The sequence below is a fragment of the Schistocerca cancellata genome, chromosome 6 (assembly GCF_023864275.1).
Source record: "Schistocerca cancellata isolate TAMUIC-IGC-003103 chromosome 6, iqSchCanc2.1, whole genome shotgun sequence".
In the NCBI taxonomy this organism is placed as follows: domain Eukaryota; kingdom Metazoa; phylum Arthropoda; class Insecta; order Orthoptera; family Acrididae; genus Schistocerca; species Schistocerca cancellata.
Window position 1 is genome coordinate 92142412 of NC_064631.1, and position 22666 is coordinate 92165077.

The 22666-nt window shown below is 48.0% G+C and overlaps 1 protein-coding gene across 1 annotated transcript in view; it reads left to right on the forward strand.

Annotated features, from left to right (window-relative positions):
• LOC126088166 (protein Wnt-1-like) overlaps positions 1-22666 on the forward strand; it is a 100788-nt gene that overhangs the window by 73511 nt on the left and 4611 nt on the right. The window contains exon 6 of the mRNA XM_049906289.1: positions 1423-1697. Coding sequence (XP_049762246.1) covers positions 1423-1697 — 275 coding nt within the window. The remainder of the gene's footprint in view (positions 1-1422; positions 1698-22666) is intronic.

The following is a 22666-nucleotide window of genomic DNA, read 5'->3' on the forward strand; positions in this document are numbered from 1 at the left end:
CTACCAAGCTAGTGTCATCAGGCAACAAAAATATTTTAGAGTGACCCATAATACTAGAGAGCATGTCATTTATATAAATAAGGAATAGGAGTGGCCCCAACACTGATTCCTGGGGCTCCCGCCGCCCCCCCCCCCTCCCCATCATTTGACTGACCCCACTCAGACCGCACATCACAGCCATTCTAATGACCTTTTGCTGTCTGTTGCTAAAGGAAGAGGTGAACCAATTGTGAGCTACTCCCCGTATTCTGCAATGGTCCAACTTCAGGAGCAATATTTTGTGATCAACACACACAAACACCTTAGTTTAATCAAAAAATATGCCTAACGTTCTTTTTAACCCATGGAGTACGTCACAGAGAAAAGTTGTTAAACGGCTTTTAAAGCCGAACTGTACATACGATAGCAAATTGTGTGATACACTTATAAAAATGATCAGTTTTCCGTACATACATAGCCATTTCAATAACTTTAGCAAACACTGATGACATAGAAATAGGTCTGAAGTTCCCAGAATGAGATCTCCACTCTGCAGCGGAGTGTGCGGTGATATGAAACTTCCTGGCAGATTAAAACTGTGTGCTCGACCGAGACTCGAACTCGGGACCTTTGCCTTTCGCGGGCAAGTGCTCTGAGCCACCCACGAACGACTCACGCCCTGTCCTTACAGCTTTACTTCCACCAGTACGTGGTCTCATTTGCCCGCGAAAGGCAAAGGTCCCGAATTCGAGTCTCGGTCCGGCACAGTTTTATTCTGCCATAAAGTTTCAGGTGTAAAGTTGTCTACATTATCTCTTTCTCCCTTTTTATAAAGCGCCTTTACTACTGAGCACTTTAATCGTTCAGGAAACTGACCATTCCTAAAGGAAAAGTTATTATGTGGACTTAATACCTATGTATGATTCCTTTTTTTTTCGCCACTTTTCTTATAAATACACGTATAATGCAATCATGGTGCTAGCAGCTGCGGCACATAATAAGAAGTTGTTCTCCGCCATCTTGAAATTTGACGAAAAATACGACGACAGAGCAATATCCCTTTTTAGCGCCACGCCAAAGATCTTTGTCAAAGAAATTTGACTAATATTTGATCATATTTCTTTGTCACAAAAGTGTGACAGTGTAATGCTGGGCCGGCCGGAGTGGCCGAGCGGTTCTGGGCGCTACAGTCTGGAGCCGCGCGACCGCTACGACCACAGGTTCGAATCCTGCCTCGGGCATGGATGTGTGTGATGTCCTTAGGTTAGTTAGGTTTAAGTCGTTCTAAGTTCTAGGGGACTGAAGACCTCAGAAGTTAAGTTCCATAGTGCTCAGAGCCATTTATTTTTTTATATTTATTTATTTATTTGTAATGCTGGCCTTAGTGTTGTTGGGACAGGCCTGAGTGGCGAGTGTTGGTGACGCTGTCGCGTGTGGTTGCAGTCGATCCGGTCGCGCATGGAGCGCGTGTGCAAGTGCCACGGCATGTCGGGCTCGTGCAGCATGCGCGTGTGCTGGCGCAAGCTGCCGCCGTTCCGGCGCGTGGGCGACGCGCTGGCGGCGCGCTACGAGGGCGCCTCGCACGTGCGGCTGGCGCGCAGCGGCAGGCGCCGCCCCGGCAAGAAGCTGCGCGCCGTCAGCAGGGACCTCAAGAAGCCCAACAAGACCGACCTCGTCTACCTCGAGGACTCGCCCGACTACTGCGAGCGCAACGACACGTCAGTACCGCACCGCGCTCCCAGCTCCCTCTCTCTCTCTCTGGCTCTGGCGTACTACTGCGAGCGCTCGTTTGCTTTATCATAAATACACTACTCGCCATTAAAATTGCTACACCAAGAAGAAATGCAGATGATAAACGGGTATTCATTGGGCAAATACACTCCTGGAAATTGAAATAAGAACACCGTGAATTCATTGTCCCAGGAAGGGGAAACTTTATTGACACATTCCTGGGATCAGATACATCACATGATCACACTGACAGAACCACAGGCACATAGACACAGGCAACAGAGCATGCACAATGTCGGCACTAGTACAGTGTATATCCACCTTTCGCAGCAATGCAGGCTGCTATTCTCCCATGGAGACGATCGTAGAGCTGCTGGATGTAGTCCTGTGGAACGGCTTGCCATGCCATTTCCACCTGGCGCCTCAGTTGGACCAGCGTTCGTGCTGGACGTGCAGACCGCGTGAGACGACGCTTCATCCAGTCCCAAACATGCTCAATGGGGGACAGATCCGGAGATCTTGCTGGCCAGGTTAGTTGACTTAACACCTTCTAGAGCACGTTGGGTGGCACGGGATACATGCGGACGTGCATTGTCCTGTTGGAACAGCAAGTTCCCTTGCCGGTCTAGGAATGGTAGAACGATGGGTTCGATGACGGTTTGGATGTACCGTGCACTATTCAGTGTCCCCTCGACGATCACCAGTGGTGTACGGCCAGTGTAGGAGATCGCTCCCCACACCATGATGCCGGGTGTTGGCCCTGTGTGCCTTGGTCGTATGCAGTCCTGATTGTGGCGCTCACCTGCACGGCGCCAAACACGCATACGACCATCATTGGCACCAAGGCAGAAGCGACTCTCATCGCTGAAGACGACACGTCTCCATTCGTCCCTCCATTCACGCCTGTCGCGACACCACTGGAGGCGGATCGTCCTCGCCGATACCCCAGGAGCAACAGTGTCCCTAATTTGCTGGGAAGTGGCGGTGCGTTCCCCTACGGCACTGCGTAGGATCCTACGGTCTTGGCGTGCATCCGTGCGTCGCTGCGGTCCGGTCCCAGGTCGACGGGCACGTGCACCTTCCGCCGACCACTGGCGACAACATCGATGTACTGTGGAGACCTCACGCCCCACGTGTTGAGCAATTCGGCGGTACGTCCACCCGGCCTCCCGCATGCCCACTATACGCCCCCGCTCAAAGTCCGTCAACTGCACATACGGTTCACGTCCTCCACGCTGTCGCGGCATGCTACCAGTGTTAAAGACTGCGATGGAGCTCCGCATGCCACGGCAAACTGGCTGACACTGACGGCGGCGGTGCACAAATGCTGTGCAGCTAGCGCCATTCGACGGCCAACACCGCGGTTCCTGGTGTGTCCGCTGTGCCGTGCGTGTGATCATTGCTTGTACAGCCCTCTCGCAGTGTCCGGAGCAAGTATGGTGGGTCTGACACACCGGTGTCAGTGTGTTCTTTTTTCCATTTCCATGAGTGTATATTACACTAGAACTGTCATGTGATTATATTTTCACGCAATTTGGGTGCATAGATCCTGAGAAGTCGATACCCAGAACAACCACCTCTGGCCGTGATAACAGCTTTGATACGCCTGGGCATTGAACCAAACACAGCTTGGATGGCGTGTACAGGTACAGCTGCCCCTGCAGCTTCAACACGATACCACAGCTCATCAAGAGCAGTGACTGGCGTATTGTGACGAGCCACTTGCTCGGCCAACATTGACCAGACGTTTTCAGTTGGTGAGAGACCTGGAGAATGTGCTGGCCAGGGCAGCAATCGAACATTTTCTGTATCCAGAAAGGCCCGTACAGGACCTGCAACATGCGGTCGTGCATTATCCTGCTGAAATGTAGGGTTTCGCAGGGATCGAATGAAGGGTAGAGCCACGGGTCGTAACACATCTGAAATGTAACGTCCACTGTTCAAAGTGCCATCAGTGCGAACAAGAGGTGACCGAGACGTGTAACCAATAACACCCCATACCATCACGCCGGGCGATACGCCAGTATGGCGATGACGAATACACGCTTCCAATGTGCGTTCACCGCGATGTCGCCAAACACGGATGCGACCATCATGATGGTCGTCGAACTGTTCGTGCAGATGGTTGTTGTCTTGCAAATGTCTCCATCTGTTGACTCAGGGATCGAGACGTGGCTGCACTATCTGTTACAGCCATGTAGATAAGATGCCTTTCATCGCGACTGCTAGTGATACGAGGCCGTTTGTATCCAGCACGGCGTTCCGTATTACCTTCCTGGACCCACCAATTCCATATTCTGCTAACCTAACGGTAACGTGATGGTACGCATTTCTCCTCCTTACACGAGGCATCACAACAACGTTTCACCAGGCAACGCCGGTCAACTGCTGTTTGTGTATGATAAATCGGTTGGAAACTTTCATCATGTCAGCATGTTGTAGGTGTTGCCACCACCGCCAACCTTGTGTGAATGCTCTGAAAAGCTAATCATTTGCATATCACAGCATCTCCTTCCTGTCGGTTAAATTTAGCGTCTGTAGCACGTCATCTTCGTGGTGTAGCAATTTTAATGGCCAGTAGTTTATATGTCCAGGCGATGCTAATTGTTATTTTCTTAACACGTAGAAAAATATTATCTTCTCAACAATCCTCAAATTGCGATCTACACCTTTAATTTTTGTGTATGAAATAAGAAAATTCACTCATGGCACTTTTGTTGTCTTTGCATGCGATCACTTTCAGAACTCAAATTATCTAATTTATTACGATTGCATTCTGAATTGCTGGTGTATCCACGTATCAGCACAATAAAATAGAAACCGTGAATGGCTGGGGGGGGGGGGGGTATGAACGAGAACAGTGGCGTATTTAAGTTTACAAAAATAATTACAAATTTTTATTAATCCTTTTATAACTACAATCGAGCTGATAAATCTGACAAAGAAAATGACAAACGCAAATCGGGAAAGGTTATGAACTGTAGATTAAAACTAAAGAAACTGCAAATAGCTGGGAATTTAAGGAGATGCGACGTGGATAAACTGTCAGAACCAGAGGTTGTGGAGAGTTTCAGGGAGAGCATTAGGGAACGATTGACAAGAATGGGGGAAAGAGATACAGTAGAAGAAGAATGGATAGCTTTGAGGGATGAAATAGTGAAGGCAGCAGAGGATCAAGTTGGTAAAAAGACGAGGGCTAATAGAAATCCTTGGGTAACAGAAGAGATACTGAAATTAATTGATGAAAGGAGAAAATACGAAAATGCAGTAAATGAAGCAGGCAAAAAGGAATACAAACGTCTCAAAAATGAGATCGACAGGAAGTGCAAAATGACTAAGCAGGGATGGCTAGAGGACAAATGTAAGGATGTAGAGGCGTTTATCACTAGGGATAAGATAGATATGCCTACAGGAAAATTAAAGAGACCTTTGGAGAAAAGAGAACCACTTGTATGAATATCAAGAGCTCAGATGAAAATCCAGTTCTAAGCAAAGAAGGGAAAGCAGAAAGCTGGAAGGAGTATATAGAGGGACTATACAAGGGCGATGAACTTGAGGACAATATTATGGAAATGGAAGAGGATGTAGATGAAGATGTAATGGGGGATACGATACTGCGTGAAGAGTTTGACAGAGCACTGAAAGACCTGAGTCGAAACAAGGCCCCCGGAATAGACAACATTCCATTGGAACTACTGACGGCCTTGGGAGAGCCAGTCCTGACTAAACTCTACCATCTGGTGAGCAAGATGTATGAAACAGGCGAAATACCCTCAGACTTCAAGAAGAATATAATAATTCCAATCCCAAAGAAAGCAGGGGTTGACAGATGTGAAAATTTCCGAACTATCAGTTTAAAAAGCCACGGCTGCAAAATGCGAACACGAATTATTTACAGAAGAATGGAAAAACTGGTAGAAGCTGACCTCGGGGAAGATCAGTTTGGATTCCGTAGAAATGTTGGAACACGTGAGGCAATACTTACCCTACGACTTATCTTAGAAAATAGGTTAAGGAAAGGCAAACCTACGTTTCTAGCAGTTGTAGACTTAGAGAATGTTTGAGAATGTTTTTGACAATGTTGACTGGAATACTCACTTTCAAATTCTGAAGGTGGCAGGGGCAGAATACAGGGAGCGAAAGGCTATTTGGTTACAGAAACCAGATGGCAGTTAAAAGAGTCGAGGGGCATGAAAGGGAAGCAGTGGTTGGGTAGGAAGTGAGACTGTTGTAGCCTCTCCCAGATGTTATTCAATCTGTATATTGAGCAAGCAGTAAAGGAAACAAAAGAAAAATTCGGAGTTGGAATTAAAATCCATGGAGAAGAAATTAAGACTTTGAGGTTCGCCAATGACATTGTAATTCTGTCAGAGACAGCAAAAGACATGGAAGAGCAGCTGAACGGAATGGACAATGTCTTGAAAGGAGGATATAAGATTAACATCAACAAAAGCAAAACGAGGATAATGGAATGTAGTCGAATTAAATCGGGTGATGCTGACGATGAGATGCTTACAGTAGTAGATGAGTTTTCTATTTGGGGGGCAAAATAACTGATGATGGTCGAAGTAGAGAGGATATAAAATGTAGATTGCCAATGGCAACAAAAGCGTTTCTGAAGAAGAGAAAATTGTTAACATCGAGTACTGATTTAAGTGTCAGGAAGTGGTTGCTGAAAGTGTTTGTACGGAGTGTAGCCATGTATGGAAGTGAGACATGGACGATAAATAGTTTAGATACGAAGAGAATAGAAGCTTTCGAAATGTGGTGCTACAGAAGAATGCTGAAGATTAGATGGGCAGATCACATAACTAATGAGGAGGTATTGAATAGAATTGGGGAGAAGAGAAATTTGTGGTACACCTTGACTAGAAGAAGGGATCGGTTGGTAGGACATATTCTGAGGCATCAAGGGATCACCAATTTGGTATTGGATGGCAGCGCGGAGGGTAAAAATCGTAGAGGGAGGCCAAGAGATGAATACACTAAACAGATTCAGAAGGATGTAGGTTGCAGTAGGTACTGGGAGCTGAAGAAGCTTGCACAGGATAGAGTAGCATGGAGAGCTGCATCAAATCAGTGTCTGAACTGAAGACTACAACAACAATCAGGAAAGGAATGGTGCTTGACTGGCGAAGCATTCATGGGGGTGGAAACTATACACGTTCCTCCCTGGATTAATCCGTTTTACAACGCCGTCAGACTTCGTTTACATCAACCCACTGTGCGGACAAATTTCATTCAAATAGAATCAGCTACGACCAGGTACACCATAAATTATGGTTCACGGAGGACAGGGAGCTGTGAATATCATTTAACAATCCTACTCCAGTCCAGCTATACGTTGCCTATTCGCCTTGATTGAGGCGGCAGCAGGAAACGGCACGCTGCGGGCGAGGGGCGGTGCGGGGCGGCATCTGTAATCTTCTCACGCGTCCACGAAGACCAACAAACTACACTCCTGGAAATTGAATAAGAACACCGTGAATTCATTGTCCCAGGAAGGGGAAACTTTATTGACACATTCCTGGGGTCAGATACATCACATGATCACACTGACAGAACCACAGGCACATACACACAGGCAACAGAGCATGCACAATGTCGGCACTAGTACAGTGTATATCCACCTTTCGCAGCAATGCAGGCTGCTATTCTCCCATGGAGACGATCGTAGAGATGCTAGATGTAGTCCTGTGGAACGGCTTGCCATGCCATTTCCACCTGGCGCCTCAGTTGGACCAGCGTTCGTGCTGGACGTGCAGACCGCGTGAGACGACGCTTCATCCAGTCCCAAACATGCTCAATGGGGGACAGATCCGGAGATCTTGCTGGCCAGGGTAGTTGACTTACACCTTCTAGAGCACGTTGGGTGGCACGGGATACATGCGGACGTGCATTGTCCTGTTGGAACAGCAAGTTCCCTTGCCGGTCTAGGAATGGTAGAACGATGGGTTCGATGACGGTTTGGATGTACCGTGCACTATTCAGTGTCCCCTCGACGATCACCAGTGGTGTACGGCCAGTGTAGGAGATCGCTCCCCACACCATGATGCCGGGTGTTGGCCCTGTGTGCCTCGGTCGTATGCAGTCCTGATTGTGGCGCTCACCTGCACGGCGCCAAACACGCATACGACCATCATTGGCACCAAGGCAGAAGCGACTCTCATCGCTGAAGACGACACGTCTCCATTCGTCCCTCCATTCACGCCTGTCGCGACACCACTGGAGGCGGGCTGCACGATGTTGGGGCGTGAGCGGAAGACGGCCTAACGGTGTGCGGGACCGTAGCCCAGCTTCATGGAGACGGTTGCGAATGGTCCTCGCCGATACCCCAGGAGCAACAGTGTCCCTAATTTGCTGGGAAGTGGCGGTGCGGTCCCCTACGGCACTGCGTAGGATCCTACGGTCTTGGCGTGCATCCGTGCGTCGCTGCGGGCCGGTCCCAGGTCGACGGGCACGTGCACCTACCGCCGACCACTGGCGACAACATCGATGTACTGTGGAGACCTCACGCCCCACGTGTTGAGCAATTCGGCGGTACGTCCACCCGGCCTCCCGCATGCCCACTATACGCCCTCGCTCAAAGTCCGTCAACTGCACATACGGTTCACGTCCACGCTGTCGCGGCATGCTACCAGTGTTAAAGACTGCGATGGAGCTCCGTATGCCACGGCAAACTGGCTGACACTGACGGCGGCGGTGCACAAATGCTGCGCAGCTAGCGCCATTCGACGGCCAACACCGCGGTTCCTGGTGTGTCCGCTGTGCCGTGCGTGTGATCATTGCTTGTACAGCCCTCTCGCAGTGTCCGGAGCAAGTATGGTGGGTCTGACACACCGGTGTCAATGTGTTCTTTTTTCCATTTCCAGGAGTGTATATGAACGGGGGTTCTGATTATTAGAACGCAGGAAACGTCCTATCAGAGCTCTGAAATCCCAACAGATTTCAGTGTGAGGTGCACCCGTTCGCTGATGTGGCCAACCAATTTGACTCACAGCCACGTCGGCACGTGTTGGAATTGTCAGACATCAGGTGGCCAACTCACCCTCGTGACACACAACATATCCGAGATAATATTCAGTTCGACTCTCAGTGCAGTTGGAAACTGCCACTGGCTCTTAGTCCGCCACAAGTTGCATATCACGACTCTCACGCACTAGGGAAACACCTAAAGCTCTCCACAAGGGGAGGACCAGAAGATGAAGAGGGCAAAGAATATCACACTTTCCAGCAAGCCTCGTACAGGAGCCGAATTAGCAGATAAAAAAACCGCCTCCACATTCTACCAACCAATCCAACTATGCTCCACTCATTTAATATCGCCTCTTGACTATTCTGCCGGCTCGGTAGTCAATCCAGACAGAACCAGGGCTCCCGCGCTGGAAGAGCAAGCCTCTGTTTTGCGTATCCTGAGGGGAGGCATTAAGCAACTCAAAATTTCTCCTGTCGGAGAAAAGAAGCTTTTAGGCTAGGGAGGCGTCGTTCTCACATTAAGGATTTTTCGACAAAAACATCTACCTAGACAGAATCACAGTCCGTCATTTACTTAGAGATCTGATCTTTCCATGCCGACCATTTCCAATTTGTGAAACAAGGCTGTTAAGCTTCCTTGCAGTTTCCTTTCCTTTGAAGGCTGCATTACCATCCCTGTTCCCCTCCCTCCCTATCATTGCTCCTTTGTCCCTGCCTCCTCTTTTCCCTCTTAGTGGACTTCTCTATGTCGACGTGGCTATCCTCCTGGCTTTGTTTTGGTCTGTGCTATTGTTTAGTTTGCTGTTTCCATGTCCATTTCGGCGTTTTTGGTCCCCTTGGAGATTGAACTCTATTTCCAAAATTTTCCATTCAGTGTGAGCTATTTGTGGATGAACTCCCTACCTAGCTTCCATCGTACAGGTTCGTCTCCCCCTCCCCTCCCCTTTCCATTTGCAACCCTGGCCCCCCTCCTGCTAGGTTACCAGCACGATAGCCAGTCCGTGTGATGGAGCTGTTAAGTACCCACTTGGCTGAGCCTCCTGAAACCACAGGGATCACACAACTAGTACCTGAACTGTTAACGCCTCGTGTATGCCCAGGAGTCGATGCTCAGTATTTTGGGGCACCAGATCTCCCGGCAATGGCCGCCGTGCCAGATGGCTCTTTCTGTGGCTGGGTGGCGCCCACGGGGCAAGCCACTGATCGGAGTGGGTGGTACTTGGGCGAGCGTCTTGAGCATGAAGCGACAAAAGCTTCACCATTCTGTGGCCGTCTCTAAGAGTGGTAGCAGACGTGACGCTCCTTCTTCTGATCCTTCGGCCTTCCCTTCCCTGGCCACCCCCTGGGAGAAGGGTCAAGTTCTCCGGCTTGGGTTGAAACCTTTTCCTCGGTACCTGGTTTGTACCATGACGGATGGCAGTAGTTTTGCCTCGATCAAGCCTTTTTTTGTGGAGACGATTGATCGGTGAGTAAAATGCGGTCTGGTGCTTTGCTCATCAAGACATCTTCTGCTGCCCAATCTGACGCCCAGCATGCTTGTGACTGTCTCGGTGATGTCCCAGTATCCGTCACGCCCCATCAATCTTTGAACTCAATACGGGGCATTATTTTCCACTGAGATCCTCAAGGGGCGAGGGGTTCGCTTTATTTGCCGTGTGCAGCGTGGCCTTCCAAACAATCGCAGCGCTACAGGCGCCTTTATCCTGGACTTCAAGGGGGATGTCCTCCCAGTGAAGGTCAAGGTAACGGTGTATCGGTGTGATGTAAAACCTTATATTCCACCACTGATGAGATGTTTTAAATGCTTATAGTTTGGACACATGTCTTCCTGCTGCACCACTGATCCCCCGTGTGGTGACTGTGGGCGCTACCTCCATGAGGGGAGTGCCTGTGCTCCCCCGCCAATGTGTGTATATTCTAATGGACAGCATTCTCCACGCTCACCTACATGCCCATTGTTTGTGAAAGAAAGAAGGATTCAAGAGTACAAAACCGTAGATCGGCTCACCTACACTGAGGCTCGTCAAAAATATGATGAGCTCCATCCTGTGTCTATGACCTCTACTTTTGCTTCAATTACGTCAATTCCCCCTCCTACCCCCTCCTCTTCCCACCCCCACCCCATTTGACCCATGCATTCAGCCTGCTCCTCCTCCCACTCCCCCTCTCCTTCAGTATCCATACTCACCCCTTCAGGTGCTGCACCCCCTCCTGCACCAGAGAAGTGCTCCCCTCCTTCTGCGGCCGCCGGTAGTGGAGCTCCCTCCTGGGACTCCTCTTCCCAGCACACCCCTGAAAGGCGATCTACTGCTCCACATCGGCAGCGTGATCTGAGGTCGGTGGGCGCCAAGATTGCCCGGTGTAATTCTGTGCCTGCCCACACTGAAGTCTGCCCCTCTCTTCCTTCCCAAGGGAAGAAGCAGAAACGCAGGAACCAGAGTAAGACCCCTCTGGTAACCTCTGAGGTGCAGCCTCCCCACCTATAGGGATATTACCCCATCCTTATCAGTGACAGATAGTGACTCAGTGGTGTGACCGACTCCAGTCCATTCGCTTCCACTTTGGACTCTTGCTTGAGAATCCTCCAGTGGAATTGTAATGGATATTCACGTCACCTTCTATCCTTCTACTCTGCCCATTTTGTCAATTCTTACTCACCCACCCTTCGTGGGTTCCACACTTTCTGTCGGAACCGAATTGGCCCTTGCGGGCTTCTGGTGGTGTTTGCACTTTAGTCTGCAAGGACATTGCTAGTAAGTGGGTTCCCCTCCATACCACTCTAGCACTCTCGAAGCCATTGCTGTCAGGGTCCATCTGGCCACTCCAATCACAATCTGTAATCTCTACCTCCCACCTGACAGGCCGCCGACATCCCATGCCCTCACACCCTTCTTCAACAACTCCCTTCTCCCTTCCTGTTATTAGGGGACTTTAATTCCCACAACCCTCTTTGGGGTAGTCGTATGACTACTGCCCTGGGCAGGACAGTTGTAGCTGTTCTGGCAGGGCTTGACCTCTGTTTACTAAACACAGCCGCTCCCACGGCAATTTCTCAACCATTGACCTCCACCATCTGCTGTTCTGGCCTTCTTCCCTCCATTCAGTGGGGTGTCCATGATGAATTGTGTGACAGCGACCATTACCCGATTGTTTTGACCTTCCTTCAGTGTCTCTCGCTCCGTCACCCTCCAGGGGGGCCATATCTAAGGCTTATTGGGGTGCCTTCTCCTCTGCTCCCATCCTCCCTGTATTGCCACTCGGCAGTGTTGATGAATCCACTCAGATGTTGACTGCCTCCATCCTTTTAGCAGCTGTTTCAGCAATCCTTTCTTCAGGTTCCCCCGCCGGAAGGCGATCTCTTGGTGGACTCCGGAAATTGCTGCAGCCATAAAAGACCACCGCCATTCTCTTCAACACTTCAAGCGGCACCCTTCTACTGTTCTTCTTCTGGTCTTTAAACGACTCTGCGCCCGGGCCTGCTACCTAATCAGATTTCAGAAACGGATTTGCTGGGAACGAAGTGTTGCTGTCATAGGACCCCACACCCCTCTTCACAAGTTTGGGCGAAACTCTGGCGAAGTTTTGGTCACCGTCCTCCCATCAGGGTTGCAGGAATTTCTGTGCATGGTGTTGTCCTTAGCAATCCGGACTTTGTGGAAGAAAATTTCGTTCAACACTTTGCTCAAGCTTCAGCATCAGATCAGTATCCGCCCATGTTCCTTCTCCTGAAAGGGCTATCAGAACGACTGCCTTTGTCTTTTGTTTCTCGCTACTCAGTACCATATAATGCCCCATTCAGCGAGTGGGAATTTGCCAGCGCCCTCGCCCTTTGTCCTGACACGGCTCCTGGACCAGACCGGATATATAACCAAATGCTCCAACACTTATCAGTGGCTGGCCACCATCGTATACTGACTCTCCTCAACCGTCTGTGGAGTGAGGGGGTATGTCCTATCCAGTGGCAGGAAAGCATTGTTGTTCCGGTGTTGAAGACAGGGAAGCCTCCTCATTAGTTGGATAGCTACTGTCCAATTAGCCTTACTAACACCCTCTGCAAACTCCTTGAACACATGGTGAGTCGGCGGCTGTTTTGGATCCTTGAAACCCCCGTGACCTTTTGTCGTCGACTCAAAGTGGTTTTCGCTGTGGCCGTTCTACGGTGGATAACTTGGTCCACCTGGAGTCTGCTATCCGGTCGGCTTTTGCCCATCGGCAACACCTCCTTGCGGTCTTCTTTGATTTGCATAAAGCCTATGAGACCACCTGGCGCCACAATATTCTCACCACCCTTCACGAATGGGGCCTCTGTGGCTCACTGCCCGTTTTTATCCGTAACTTCCTTTCTTGTCGCTCTTTTCAGGTCCAAGTTGGCTGCTCCTACAGCTCTCCCCATCGGCAAGAAAATTGGGTTCCTCAGGGGCAAGAAAATTGGGTTCCTCAGGGTTCCGTGCTGAGTGTCCCTCTCTTTCTCATAGCCATTAATGATCTGGTGACAGCTGTTGGGCCGACTGTGTCCCCCTCTTTGTATCCTGACGATTTTGGTATCTACCTCGCCTCCTCCGTAATGGGCACTGCAGAACGCCATCTACAGGGGGCAATCGGTCGGGCGCACTCGTGGGCTCTGTCCCATGGCTTTCAGTTTTCGGCGGCCAGACTTGTGTCATGCATTTCTGCCGTCGCCGTACAGTCCATCCTCATCTGTTCCTCGATGGCCAGCCCCTCGAGGTGGTGGACACCCATTGCTTGTTGGGTCTGGTCTTCGATGACCGGTTGACGTGGCTACCTCACCTTCTCCAGCTCAAGAGGACATGCTGATTCCAACTCAGTGTTCTTAGGTGTCTGTGCAATACCACCTGGGGTGCAGAATGCTCTGTTCTCCTGCAATTGTATCAAGCATTGGTCCAGTCTCGTTTAGACTATGGAAGTCCTGTCTATGGTTCTGCGTCGCCTTTGACACTACAGATACTAGACCTCTTGCACCACTATGGGGTCCGACTTGCAACTGGTGCCTAGCCTCATACTTAGCCTTCTCACAGAGGTGGGGATTCCACCACTGCAAGTTTTGCGCCAGCAACAGCTGATATCTTATGTGCTCCACATTCGCTGCACCCCAAAGCACCCTAATTATGGTCTCCTTTATCCTGACACGGAGATCACCCTGCTGCAGCAGTAGCCACAATGTGGGATTACCATAGCTGCCCGCATTCAGTCACTCTTTTCTTAGCTCCAGCAAGTGCCTTTACCACCTCTCTTCTCCACTCAGGCGCGTATCCCTCTGTTGTGTTTCTCTTGGCCGCAGTTCCGTCTTGATCTCTCAATCGATTCTAAGGATTCTGTCCCTTCAATGGCTCTTCACCACCAGTTCTCCTGTCTCCTCAGTTGTTTTCAGGGTTCAGAAGTGATCTATCGGTCTAAGGCGCTGCAGTCATGGACTGTGCGGCTGGTCCTGGCGGAGGTTTGAGTCCTCCCTCAGGCATGGGTGTGTGTGTTTGTCCTTAGGATAATTTAGGTTAAGTAGTGTGTAAGCTTAGGGACTGATGACCTTAGCAGTTAAGTCCCATAAGATTTCACACACATTTGAACATTTGAAGTGATCTATACTGATGGCTACATGGTTGCTGGCTGCACTGGTTTTGCTTACACCTATGCACGATGCACAGAACTTCGTTCCTTTCCAGATGGCAGTAGTGTTTTTAGTGCAGAATTGGTAGCCATCTTGCGCGCACTGGACCATATCTGCTCTTGCTCAGGACTATCCTTCACTATGTGTAGTGACTCATTGAACGGTTTGCACGCTATCGGCCAGTGCTTCCCTCGCCACCCGTTGGTCATCGCTATCCAGGACTCCCTTTCTCTCCTCGCTCAACGTGGATGTTCGGTAGTTTTCATTTGGACCCCAGGCCATGTTGGGATTCCTGGCAATGAACTTGCCGATCTATTGGCTAAATTAGCTACTACCAGGCCATCTCTTGCTATTGACATTCCGGAAGTACACCTTCGCTTGGCATTATGTCAACAGGTTTTGGGTCTTTGGGATGCAGAATGGATCACTCTTTCCTCGCCAAAAAAGCTCAGGGCAGTTAAGGATTCTGCAACTCAATAGTGGTCCTCCTTCCTGGCCTCTCGCAAGGCCTCTGTCGTCCTCTGCCAGCTCTGCATCGGCCATACTTTTTTAACTCACGGTTATCTCCTCCATCGTGAGGACCCCCCCCCCCCCCCCACCTCTTTCTGTCGCTGTTGATCGATGTCTTATTGGAGTGCCCCAACTTAGCCACCCTACGACGGACTTTCAGCTTTCCAGATTCGCTACCCCTGGTGTTGGCTGACAATGCCTCAGTGGCTGATGTCGTTTTACGTTTTATTGGTGATGGGGTTTTTTATCGCTTTATTTAAGGGAGAGACCTTCCACCTTATCAGTGAGTGGAGGGGATGGCAGGCCCTCTTGCTCCCCACTTCGCCCTGACTGGATTGGCTTCAACTGGGCTTGGTGGTTCACCCTGGCCCTCTGCCTTCCCACTCCTTTTGTTATGGGGTCTGTTATGCCTTTAGCGTCTCTCTTGTCTCCTGTGATTCTTCCTTTCCTCTCCTGCCATTAGTCACTTTCTTTCCCTCATATCTTCTTCGGCCCTTTTCCTTCCTTCCCTTAGTTTCTCATTTTATGGACATTGTAGTTGCCTCTATTAATGTGGGATTTTATCGGTTTTAGTTAATCTAAGGTCGGAGAGTCTGATGATATCATAGTTTGGTAACTTCTACACCCAACCAACCGAGATCCCTTTGCAGGTAAAATTCACAGAGTGCTTCTTCCCCGAGTCACTCGCACAGCCAGATCACTGGACACAACATTTATGGCCTACAATCCATCTTTCTCTCTGTTCCCCGTATAGGTACTCGACAGGCTACACATGCAGCCATAAGAACGTTGTGCTCACAATTTCCTCACGTAAGAAGTTCATAAGCCACACATACCAAATGTAGTATTGGGGAACACGAAGATCATGACCTAAAATATGAATATGAATCTGGCCGACAGAGTAGTTAAAGTGAGAGAGTGGCTTACCACCTTTCAGTATTCCCATCTGTTTCTCATCATCATTGTCTTCTACTCATTGTGTTTAAAATGCGACCGCAGTAGCTTACGATTTGAATTTGCTTATACGGACTATACGATTAGTCATAGACTTCTAATGATCACCTAGAGAAAAATGAAGGTAAGTGATTAAAATTTATTCCAGACAATTGTGGGACGGTTTACACCAACCTTCTATTGTGATTAATGTTAAAAGACAGTTTAGATTGCAGATTTCTCTTTATTGTCTGAAAACCAGCATGTTGCACCCTGGTAGGCCACCATCAAGTTATCTGGAAGTGCAATAAAAATGAACGTAATAAATAAGCGGGCGTGATCCTATCCTGAGCTACTACACTCAACAGTGAAAGCCAAAAACGTAAATATGTAAGGGGTAAAGGATAGGAAAGTATGTAAAAAATGTTAAAATTACTGCCGAAAAGCATTCGTCAACTACTTCTAAAAAAGCAAGCAAACGAACTTGAAAAACACCGTAACAGATGACACAAAAACCACTAAGTATAAATCTGCAGAGGAATTCTTAGAAAGTGTAATCATCGGTTTAACTCTAACTATGTTGCTCGTTAGCCATAACATACGACAACACTCATCGGCTGTAAACACGGCTCCTGAACAAGGTGCCGGTGGCCAGTCTGCGCTCACACAGTATTGACAGAATCAGGAGCGACTGATGGCGCTTGCAAAGATAACCATCACTAGGTGGCGCCAATTGCTGGTGCAAACCCGTCAATGAAAAATCATCATGGTAGAGAGAAAGAAATTCACATAAGCTAGCTACAAACATGTTGAATAGGAAATAAATTGCATAAATATTGCTACAGAATCTTGTCCAATACCAGAGACATGAAGTTCAAGTATGCAGAGTACAGTGGTTTCAATGAAATAGAAAAAGACTGAGAAACAGGAAAAAGAAATGCGGCAGAGATGCGTAATGCAATAAACAGAGCGCAGAAGCTGACAAATAACAACGAGGTAAAGTAAAAAGAATTATGCAATATAACTTCGTAACAAAACGCTTCTAATAAAACTTAAGCGAAATTTTGTGCCAGGGCACTTGTTAGAAGGTACCTAAGCGGGAACGCTTGAAAGTGAAAAATTTAAAAATTTGTATGCAGAATGACTAATACCAGATAGAGGACCCGTAATTGTCAAGAGCGTATAACCCAAAACACAATTTGTTTATAATCCTAGTAAAACAAGAGTAAACTGCAAACCTCAGATACTCCATAAAATATAAAGGAATTACAAAGCTAGAATATTTTAAATGTAAAGCCATAACAAGAACGTACGGAAAACAGTACCTTCTTGGCAAAGTACTATGCATGGGGCAGGGGCTCGGAAGTACTTAAGAGAGAGCACATTATCAATAAAATTAAGTAAAGTGGCTAAAATAAAGCCCTAACCTTGTGAAGAATATACAGGCCTATATGCTTAATTTATAAGCTGCAATTACTATAATACTCCGTTGTGAACAACAGGAACCCTCAAGATAAGACGAACAACAATCCCTAAGCATACTAAAGACATTGTGTAATTACAAAACCTGGAATATTTGGCTTCCTAAAATGATGTTTAATCAATAAGGCTTGTTTTATGTTTATATCTCTCCACGTTTTTACCTTAACAATCCACCTTGTGCGCTCTCAGCTTACTGAATCAATGTTCTTACACCAATACACATAGTTGTTTGGGTGGCACGCGATATCCTTTTTATAACGAAGCTCGGCTCAGCTGGTCGCAAGAGCTGCAAGTCTCGCCAGGTGACCAGGTAAACCATGGCACAACAAAACCATCATATGATAACAGTTGTTAGGTGCTGCATGCACTTTCGCTGTTGTCAAACAAGTCTGAATGCTAAAGAGTAAAGTGGCAGACCGAATCTCTGTGAATAACCCGGAATTGCAAGAGAGTTAGAGGCATAGTAGAAAAATGGATTAGTTTTCGACATCTTGCACTTTTTGTAGATGACAAAGATCTCTGCCCACTGGGATGCATGACTGTTCACACTCATTTAAAAAGCCCACTAAACGTAGGCAACACGTAAATGTTGCAGATGGTTAGGCAATCGTGATTACTTATTTTAGCCGCATCGTCACCATGGTTGACTGTTGGGGTATATTACCACAACCCAATGACAAAGAAGCAAAGCAAGCAGTGGGAACATGTGGATTCAATGCTAGCGGTAAAGGAGAAAACCGAAGTATCGTCGGGCAAGATGATGCTGTGTGCTTTTGGGGGCTGCGTTTTTTATTGTGCTAACAGATTATCCTCGTAAGGGTACGGAAGGAAGCCAGGCTTGCTCCAGTGTCGTCATAATTGCCGTCTGCTTCACGTCTTCTGTGCAGCGAGCTACCTTAATTTAAGTATTAACTGTATTTTTCTTACTTGTCACTTCTTCTTCCGTGTGTATTTGCTTTTAGGAAGCTTTAATTGTCGGGTGCTATTAATAGTGTTCCATAGATTTCGTGTTTGTTTTGAATACAGTCAGGGAGAGTCCCTTTAGTCAGCCATAGTGCCGGTAGAGTCAGTGTCGTCGTAATTGCCGTCTGCTTCACGTCTGCTGTGCAGCGAGCTACCTTAATTTAAGTATTAACTGTATTTTTCTTACTTGTCACTTCTTCTTCCGTGTGTTTTTGCTTTTAGGTAGCTTTAATTGTCGGGTGCTATTAATAGTGTTCCATAGATTTCGTGTTTGTTTGGAATACAGTCAGAGAGAGTCCCTTTAGTCAGCCATAGTGCCAGCAGAGTCAGTGTCGTCGTAATTGCCGTCTGGTTCGCGTCTGCTGTGCAGCGAGCTACCATAATTTAAGTATTAACTGTATTTTTCTTACTTGTCACTTCTACTTCCGTGTGTTTTTGCTTTTAGGAAGCTTTAATTGTCGAGTGCTATTAATAGTTCCATAGATTTCGTGTTTGTTTTGAATACAGTCAGAGAGAGTCCCTTTAGTCAACCATAGTGCCAGTAGTGCTAGTGTTTGTTTCCAATACAGTCCAGAGACAGGTAGTGCTATTTTCATTGTTTTCTACAAGAAGTGGCTAGCAACCACAGTTTAGTGAATAAACAGCCGCCTTTAGAGAATCAGCAGTCTAGTTAAAGGTTGATTAACTCTCTTCAGTAAATTGATTCCTTAGGATGGATAGGATGTGTGACTGCTGTGTACGGACGCAGGAGGAGCTGGCCACTGTTCGCGAACAGCTGAGCGTGTTGATGGCCGCGGTCAGCCGTCTTCAGGCTGCTGCCTCGGAGTGTAGCGGCAGTGGGGCGTCTCGTGCGTCGCAAGGTACACCCCAGGTGTTACATGCTTCACCCACTGTCCCTGCTGTCGAGACATCTTCGCGGGTACTGGGCGCGGTTGGGCCACCCTCTCCCCAAGGGGAGTGACGGGTTCAGCGGCGTTCGCGGCGCACGAGGCGGAGGGTCAATGTGGAGGCTGGCCGTGTGGCATCGCCCGCTCTGCCTGTGAGTGGACATGTGGCTGCTCCTTCAGCAAGGTCCGAGCAGGCACACGGGGGGAGGGGTTTATAGTTATAGGGAGCTCCAACGTTAGGCGGGTGATGGAGCCCCTTAGGGAAATAGCGGGAAGGTCGGGGAAGAAGGCCAGTGTTCACTCTGTCTGCTTGCCGTGGGGTCTCATCCGAGATGTGGAGGAGGCCCTACCGGCGGCGATAGAGAGCACTGGGTGCACCCGACTGCAAATTGTTGCTCATGTCGGCACCAATGACTCCTGCCGTCTGGGTTCAGAGGTCATCCTCAGTTCGTACAGGCGGTTGGCGGAATTGGTGAAGGCGGAAAGCCTCGCTTACTATTTGTAGTATCGTTCCCAGAACCGATCGCGGTCCTCTGGTTTGGAGCCGAGTGGAAGGCTTAAACCAGAGGCTCAGACGATTCTGCGGCGATCTGGGGTGCAAATTTCTCGACCTCCGCTATCGGGTGGAGAAATGTAGGGTCCCCCTGAATAGGTCAGGCGTGCACTACACGCCGGAAGCGGCTACAAGGGTAGCGGAGTACGTGTGGAGTGCACATGGGGGTTTTTTAGGTTACAGAATCCCCTCCCTAGGCCCGACAAGACGCCTCCTGAGACACGGCAAGGTAGGAGTAGGCAAAATGCAACAGGGAATAACAATATTAATGTGCTAATAGTAAACTGCAGGAGCGTCTACAGAAAGGTCCCAGAACTGCTCTCATTAATAAACGGTCACAACGCCCATATAGTACTAAGGACAGAAAGTTGGCTGAAACCAGACGTAAACAGTAATGAAATCCTAAACTCAGATTGGAATGTATACCGCAGAGACAGGCTGGACAGCGGAGGGGGAGGCGTGTTTATAGCGATAAGAAGTGCAATAGTATCGAAGGAAATTGACGGAGATCCGAAATGTGAAATGATCTGGGTGAAGGTCACGGTTAAAGCAGGCTCAGACATGGTAATTGGATGTCTCTATAGGCCCCCTGGCTCAGCAGCTGTTGTGGCTGAGCACCTGAAGGATAATTTGGAAAATATTTCGAGTAGATTTCCCCACCATGTTATAGTTCTGGGTGGAGATTTTAATTTGCCAGATATAGACTGGGAGACTTAGACGTTCATAACGGGTGGCAGGGACAAAGAATCCAGTGAAATTTTTTTAAGTGCTTTATCTGAAAACTACCTTGAGCAGTTAAACAGAGAACCTACTCGTGGCGATAACATAGTAGACCTTCTGGTGACATACAGACCCGAACTATTTGAAAAAGTTAACGCAGAACAGGGAATCAGCGATCATAAAGCGGTTACGGCATCGATGATTTCAGCCGTAAATAGGAATATTAAAAAGGGTAGGAAGATTTTTCTGTTTAGCAAAAGTGACAAAAAGCAGATTTCAGAGTACCTGTCGGCTCAACACAAAAGTTTTGTCTCAAGTACAGATAGTGTTGAGGATCAGTGGACAAAGTTCAAAACCGTCGTACATAATGCGTTAGATGAGTATGTGCCAAGCAAGATCGTAAGAGATGGAAAAGAGCCACCGTGGTACAACAACCGAGTTAGAAAACTGCTGCGGAAGCAAAGGGAACTTCACAGCAAACATAAACATAGCCAAAGCCTTGCAAACAAACAAAAATTACGCGAAGCGAAATGTAGTGTGAGGAGGGCTATGCGAGAGGCGTTCAATGAATTCGAAAGTAAAGTTCTATGTACTGACTTGGCAGAAAATCCTAATAAATTTTGGTCTTATGTCAAAGCGGTAGGTGGATCAAAACAAAATGTCCAGACACTCTGTGACCAAAATGGTACTGAAACAGAGGATGACAGACTAAAGGCCGAAATACTAAATGTCTTTTTCCAAAGTTGTTTCACAGAGGAAGATTGCACTGTAGTTCCTTCTCTAGATTGTCGCACAGATGACAGAATGGTAGATATCGAAATAGACGACAGAGGGATAGAGAAACAATTAAAATCGCTCAAAAGAGGAAAGGCCCCTGGACCTGATGGGATACCAGTTCAATTTTACACAGAGTACGCGAAGGAACTTGCCCCCCTTCTTGCAGCGGTGTACCGTAGGTCTCTAGAAGAGCGTAGCATTCCAAAGGATTGGAAAAGGGCACAGGTCATCCCCGTTTTCAAGAAGGGACGTCGAACAGATGTGCAGAACTATAGACCTATATCTCTAACGTCGATCAGTTGTAGAATTTGGGAACACGTATTGTGTTCGAGTATAATGACTTTTCTGGAGACTAGAAATCTACTCTGTAGGAATCAGCATGGGTTTCGAAAAAGACGGTCATGTGAAACCCAGCTCGCGCTATTCGTCCACGAGACTCAGAGGGCCATAGACACGGGTTCACAGGTAGATGCCGTGTTTCTTGACTTCCGCAAGGCGTTCGATACAGTTCCCCACAGTCGTTTAATGAACAAAGTAAGAGCATATGGACTATCAGACCAATTGTGTGATAGGATTGAGGAGTTCCTAGATAACAGGACGTAGCATGTCATTCTCAATGGAGAGAAGTCCTCCGAAGTAAGAGTGATTTCAGGTGTGCCGCAGGGGAGTGTCATAGGACCGTTGCTATTCACAATATACATACATAAATGGCCTGGTGGATGACATCAGAAGTTCACTGAGGCTTTTTGCAGATGATGCTGTGGTGTATCGAGAGGTTGTAACAATGGAAAATTGTACTGAAATGCAGGAGGATCTGCAGCGAATTGACGCATGATGCAGGGAATGGCAATTGAATCTCAATGTAGACAAGTGTAATGTGCTGCGAATACACAGAAAGATAGATCCTGTATCATTTAGCTACAAAATAGCAGGTCAGCAACTGGAAGCAGTTAATACCATAAATTATCTGGGAGTACGCATTAGGAGTGATTTAAAATGGGATGATCATATAATGTTGATCGTCGGTAAAGCAGATGCCAGACTGAGATTCATTGGAAAAATCCTAAGGAAATGCAATCCGAAAACAAAGGAAGTAGGTTACAGTACGCTTGTTCGCCCACTGATTGAATACTGCTCAGCAGTGTGGGATCCGTACCAGATAGGGTTGATAGAAGATATAGAGAAGATCCAACGGAGAGCAGCGCGCTTCGTTACAGGATCATTTAGTAATCGCGAAAGCGTTACGGAGATGATAGATAAACTCCAGTGGAAGACTCTGCAGGAGAGACGCTCAGTAGCTCGGTACGGGCTTTTGTCAAAGTTTCGAGAACATACCTTCACCGAAGAGTCAAGCAGTATATTGCTCCCTCCTACGTATATCTCGCGAAGAGACCATGAGGATAAAATCAGAGAGATTAGAGCCCACACAGAGGCATACCGACAATCCTTCTTTCCACGAACAATACGAGACTGGAATAGAAGGGAGAACCGATAGAGGTATTCAAGGTACCCTCCGCCACACACCGTCAGATG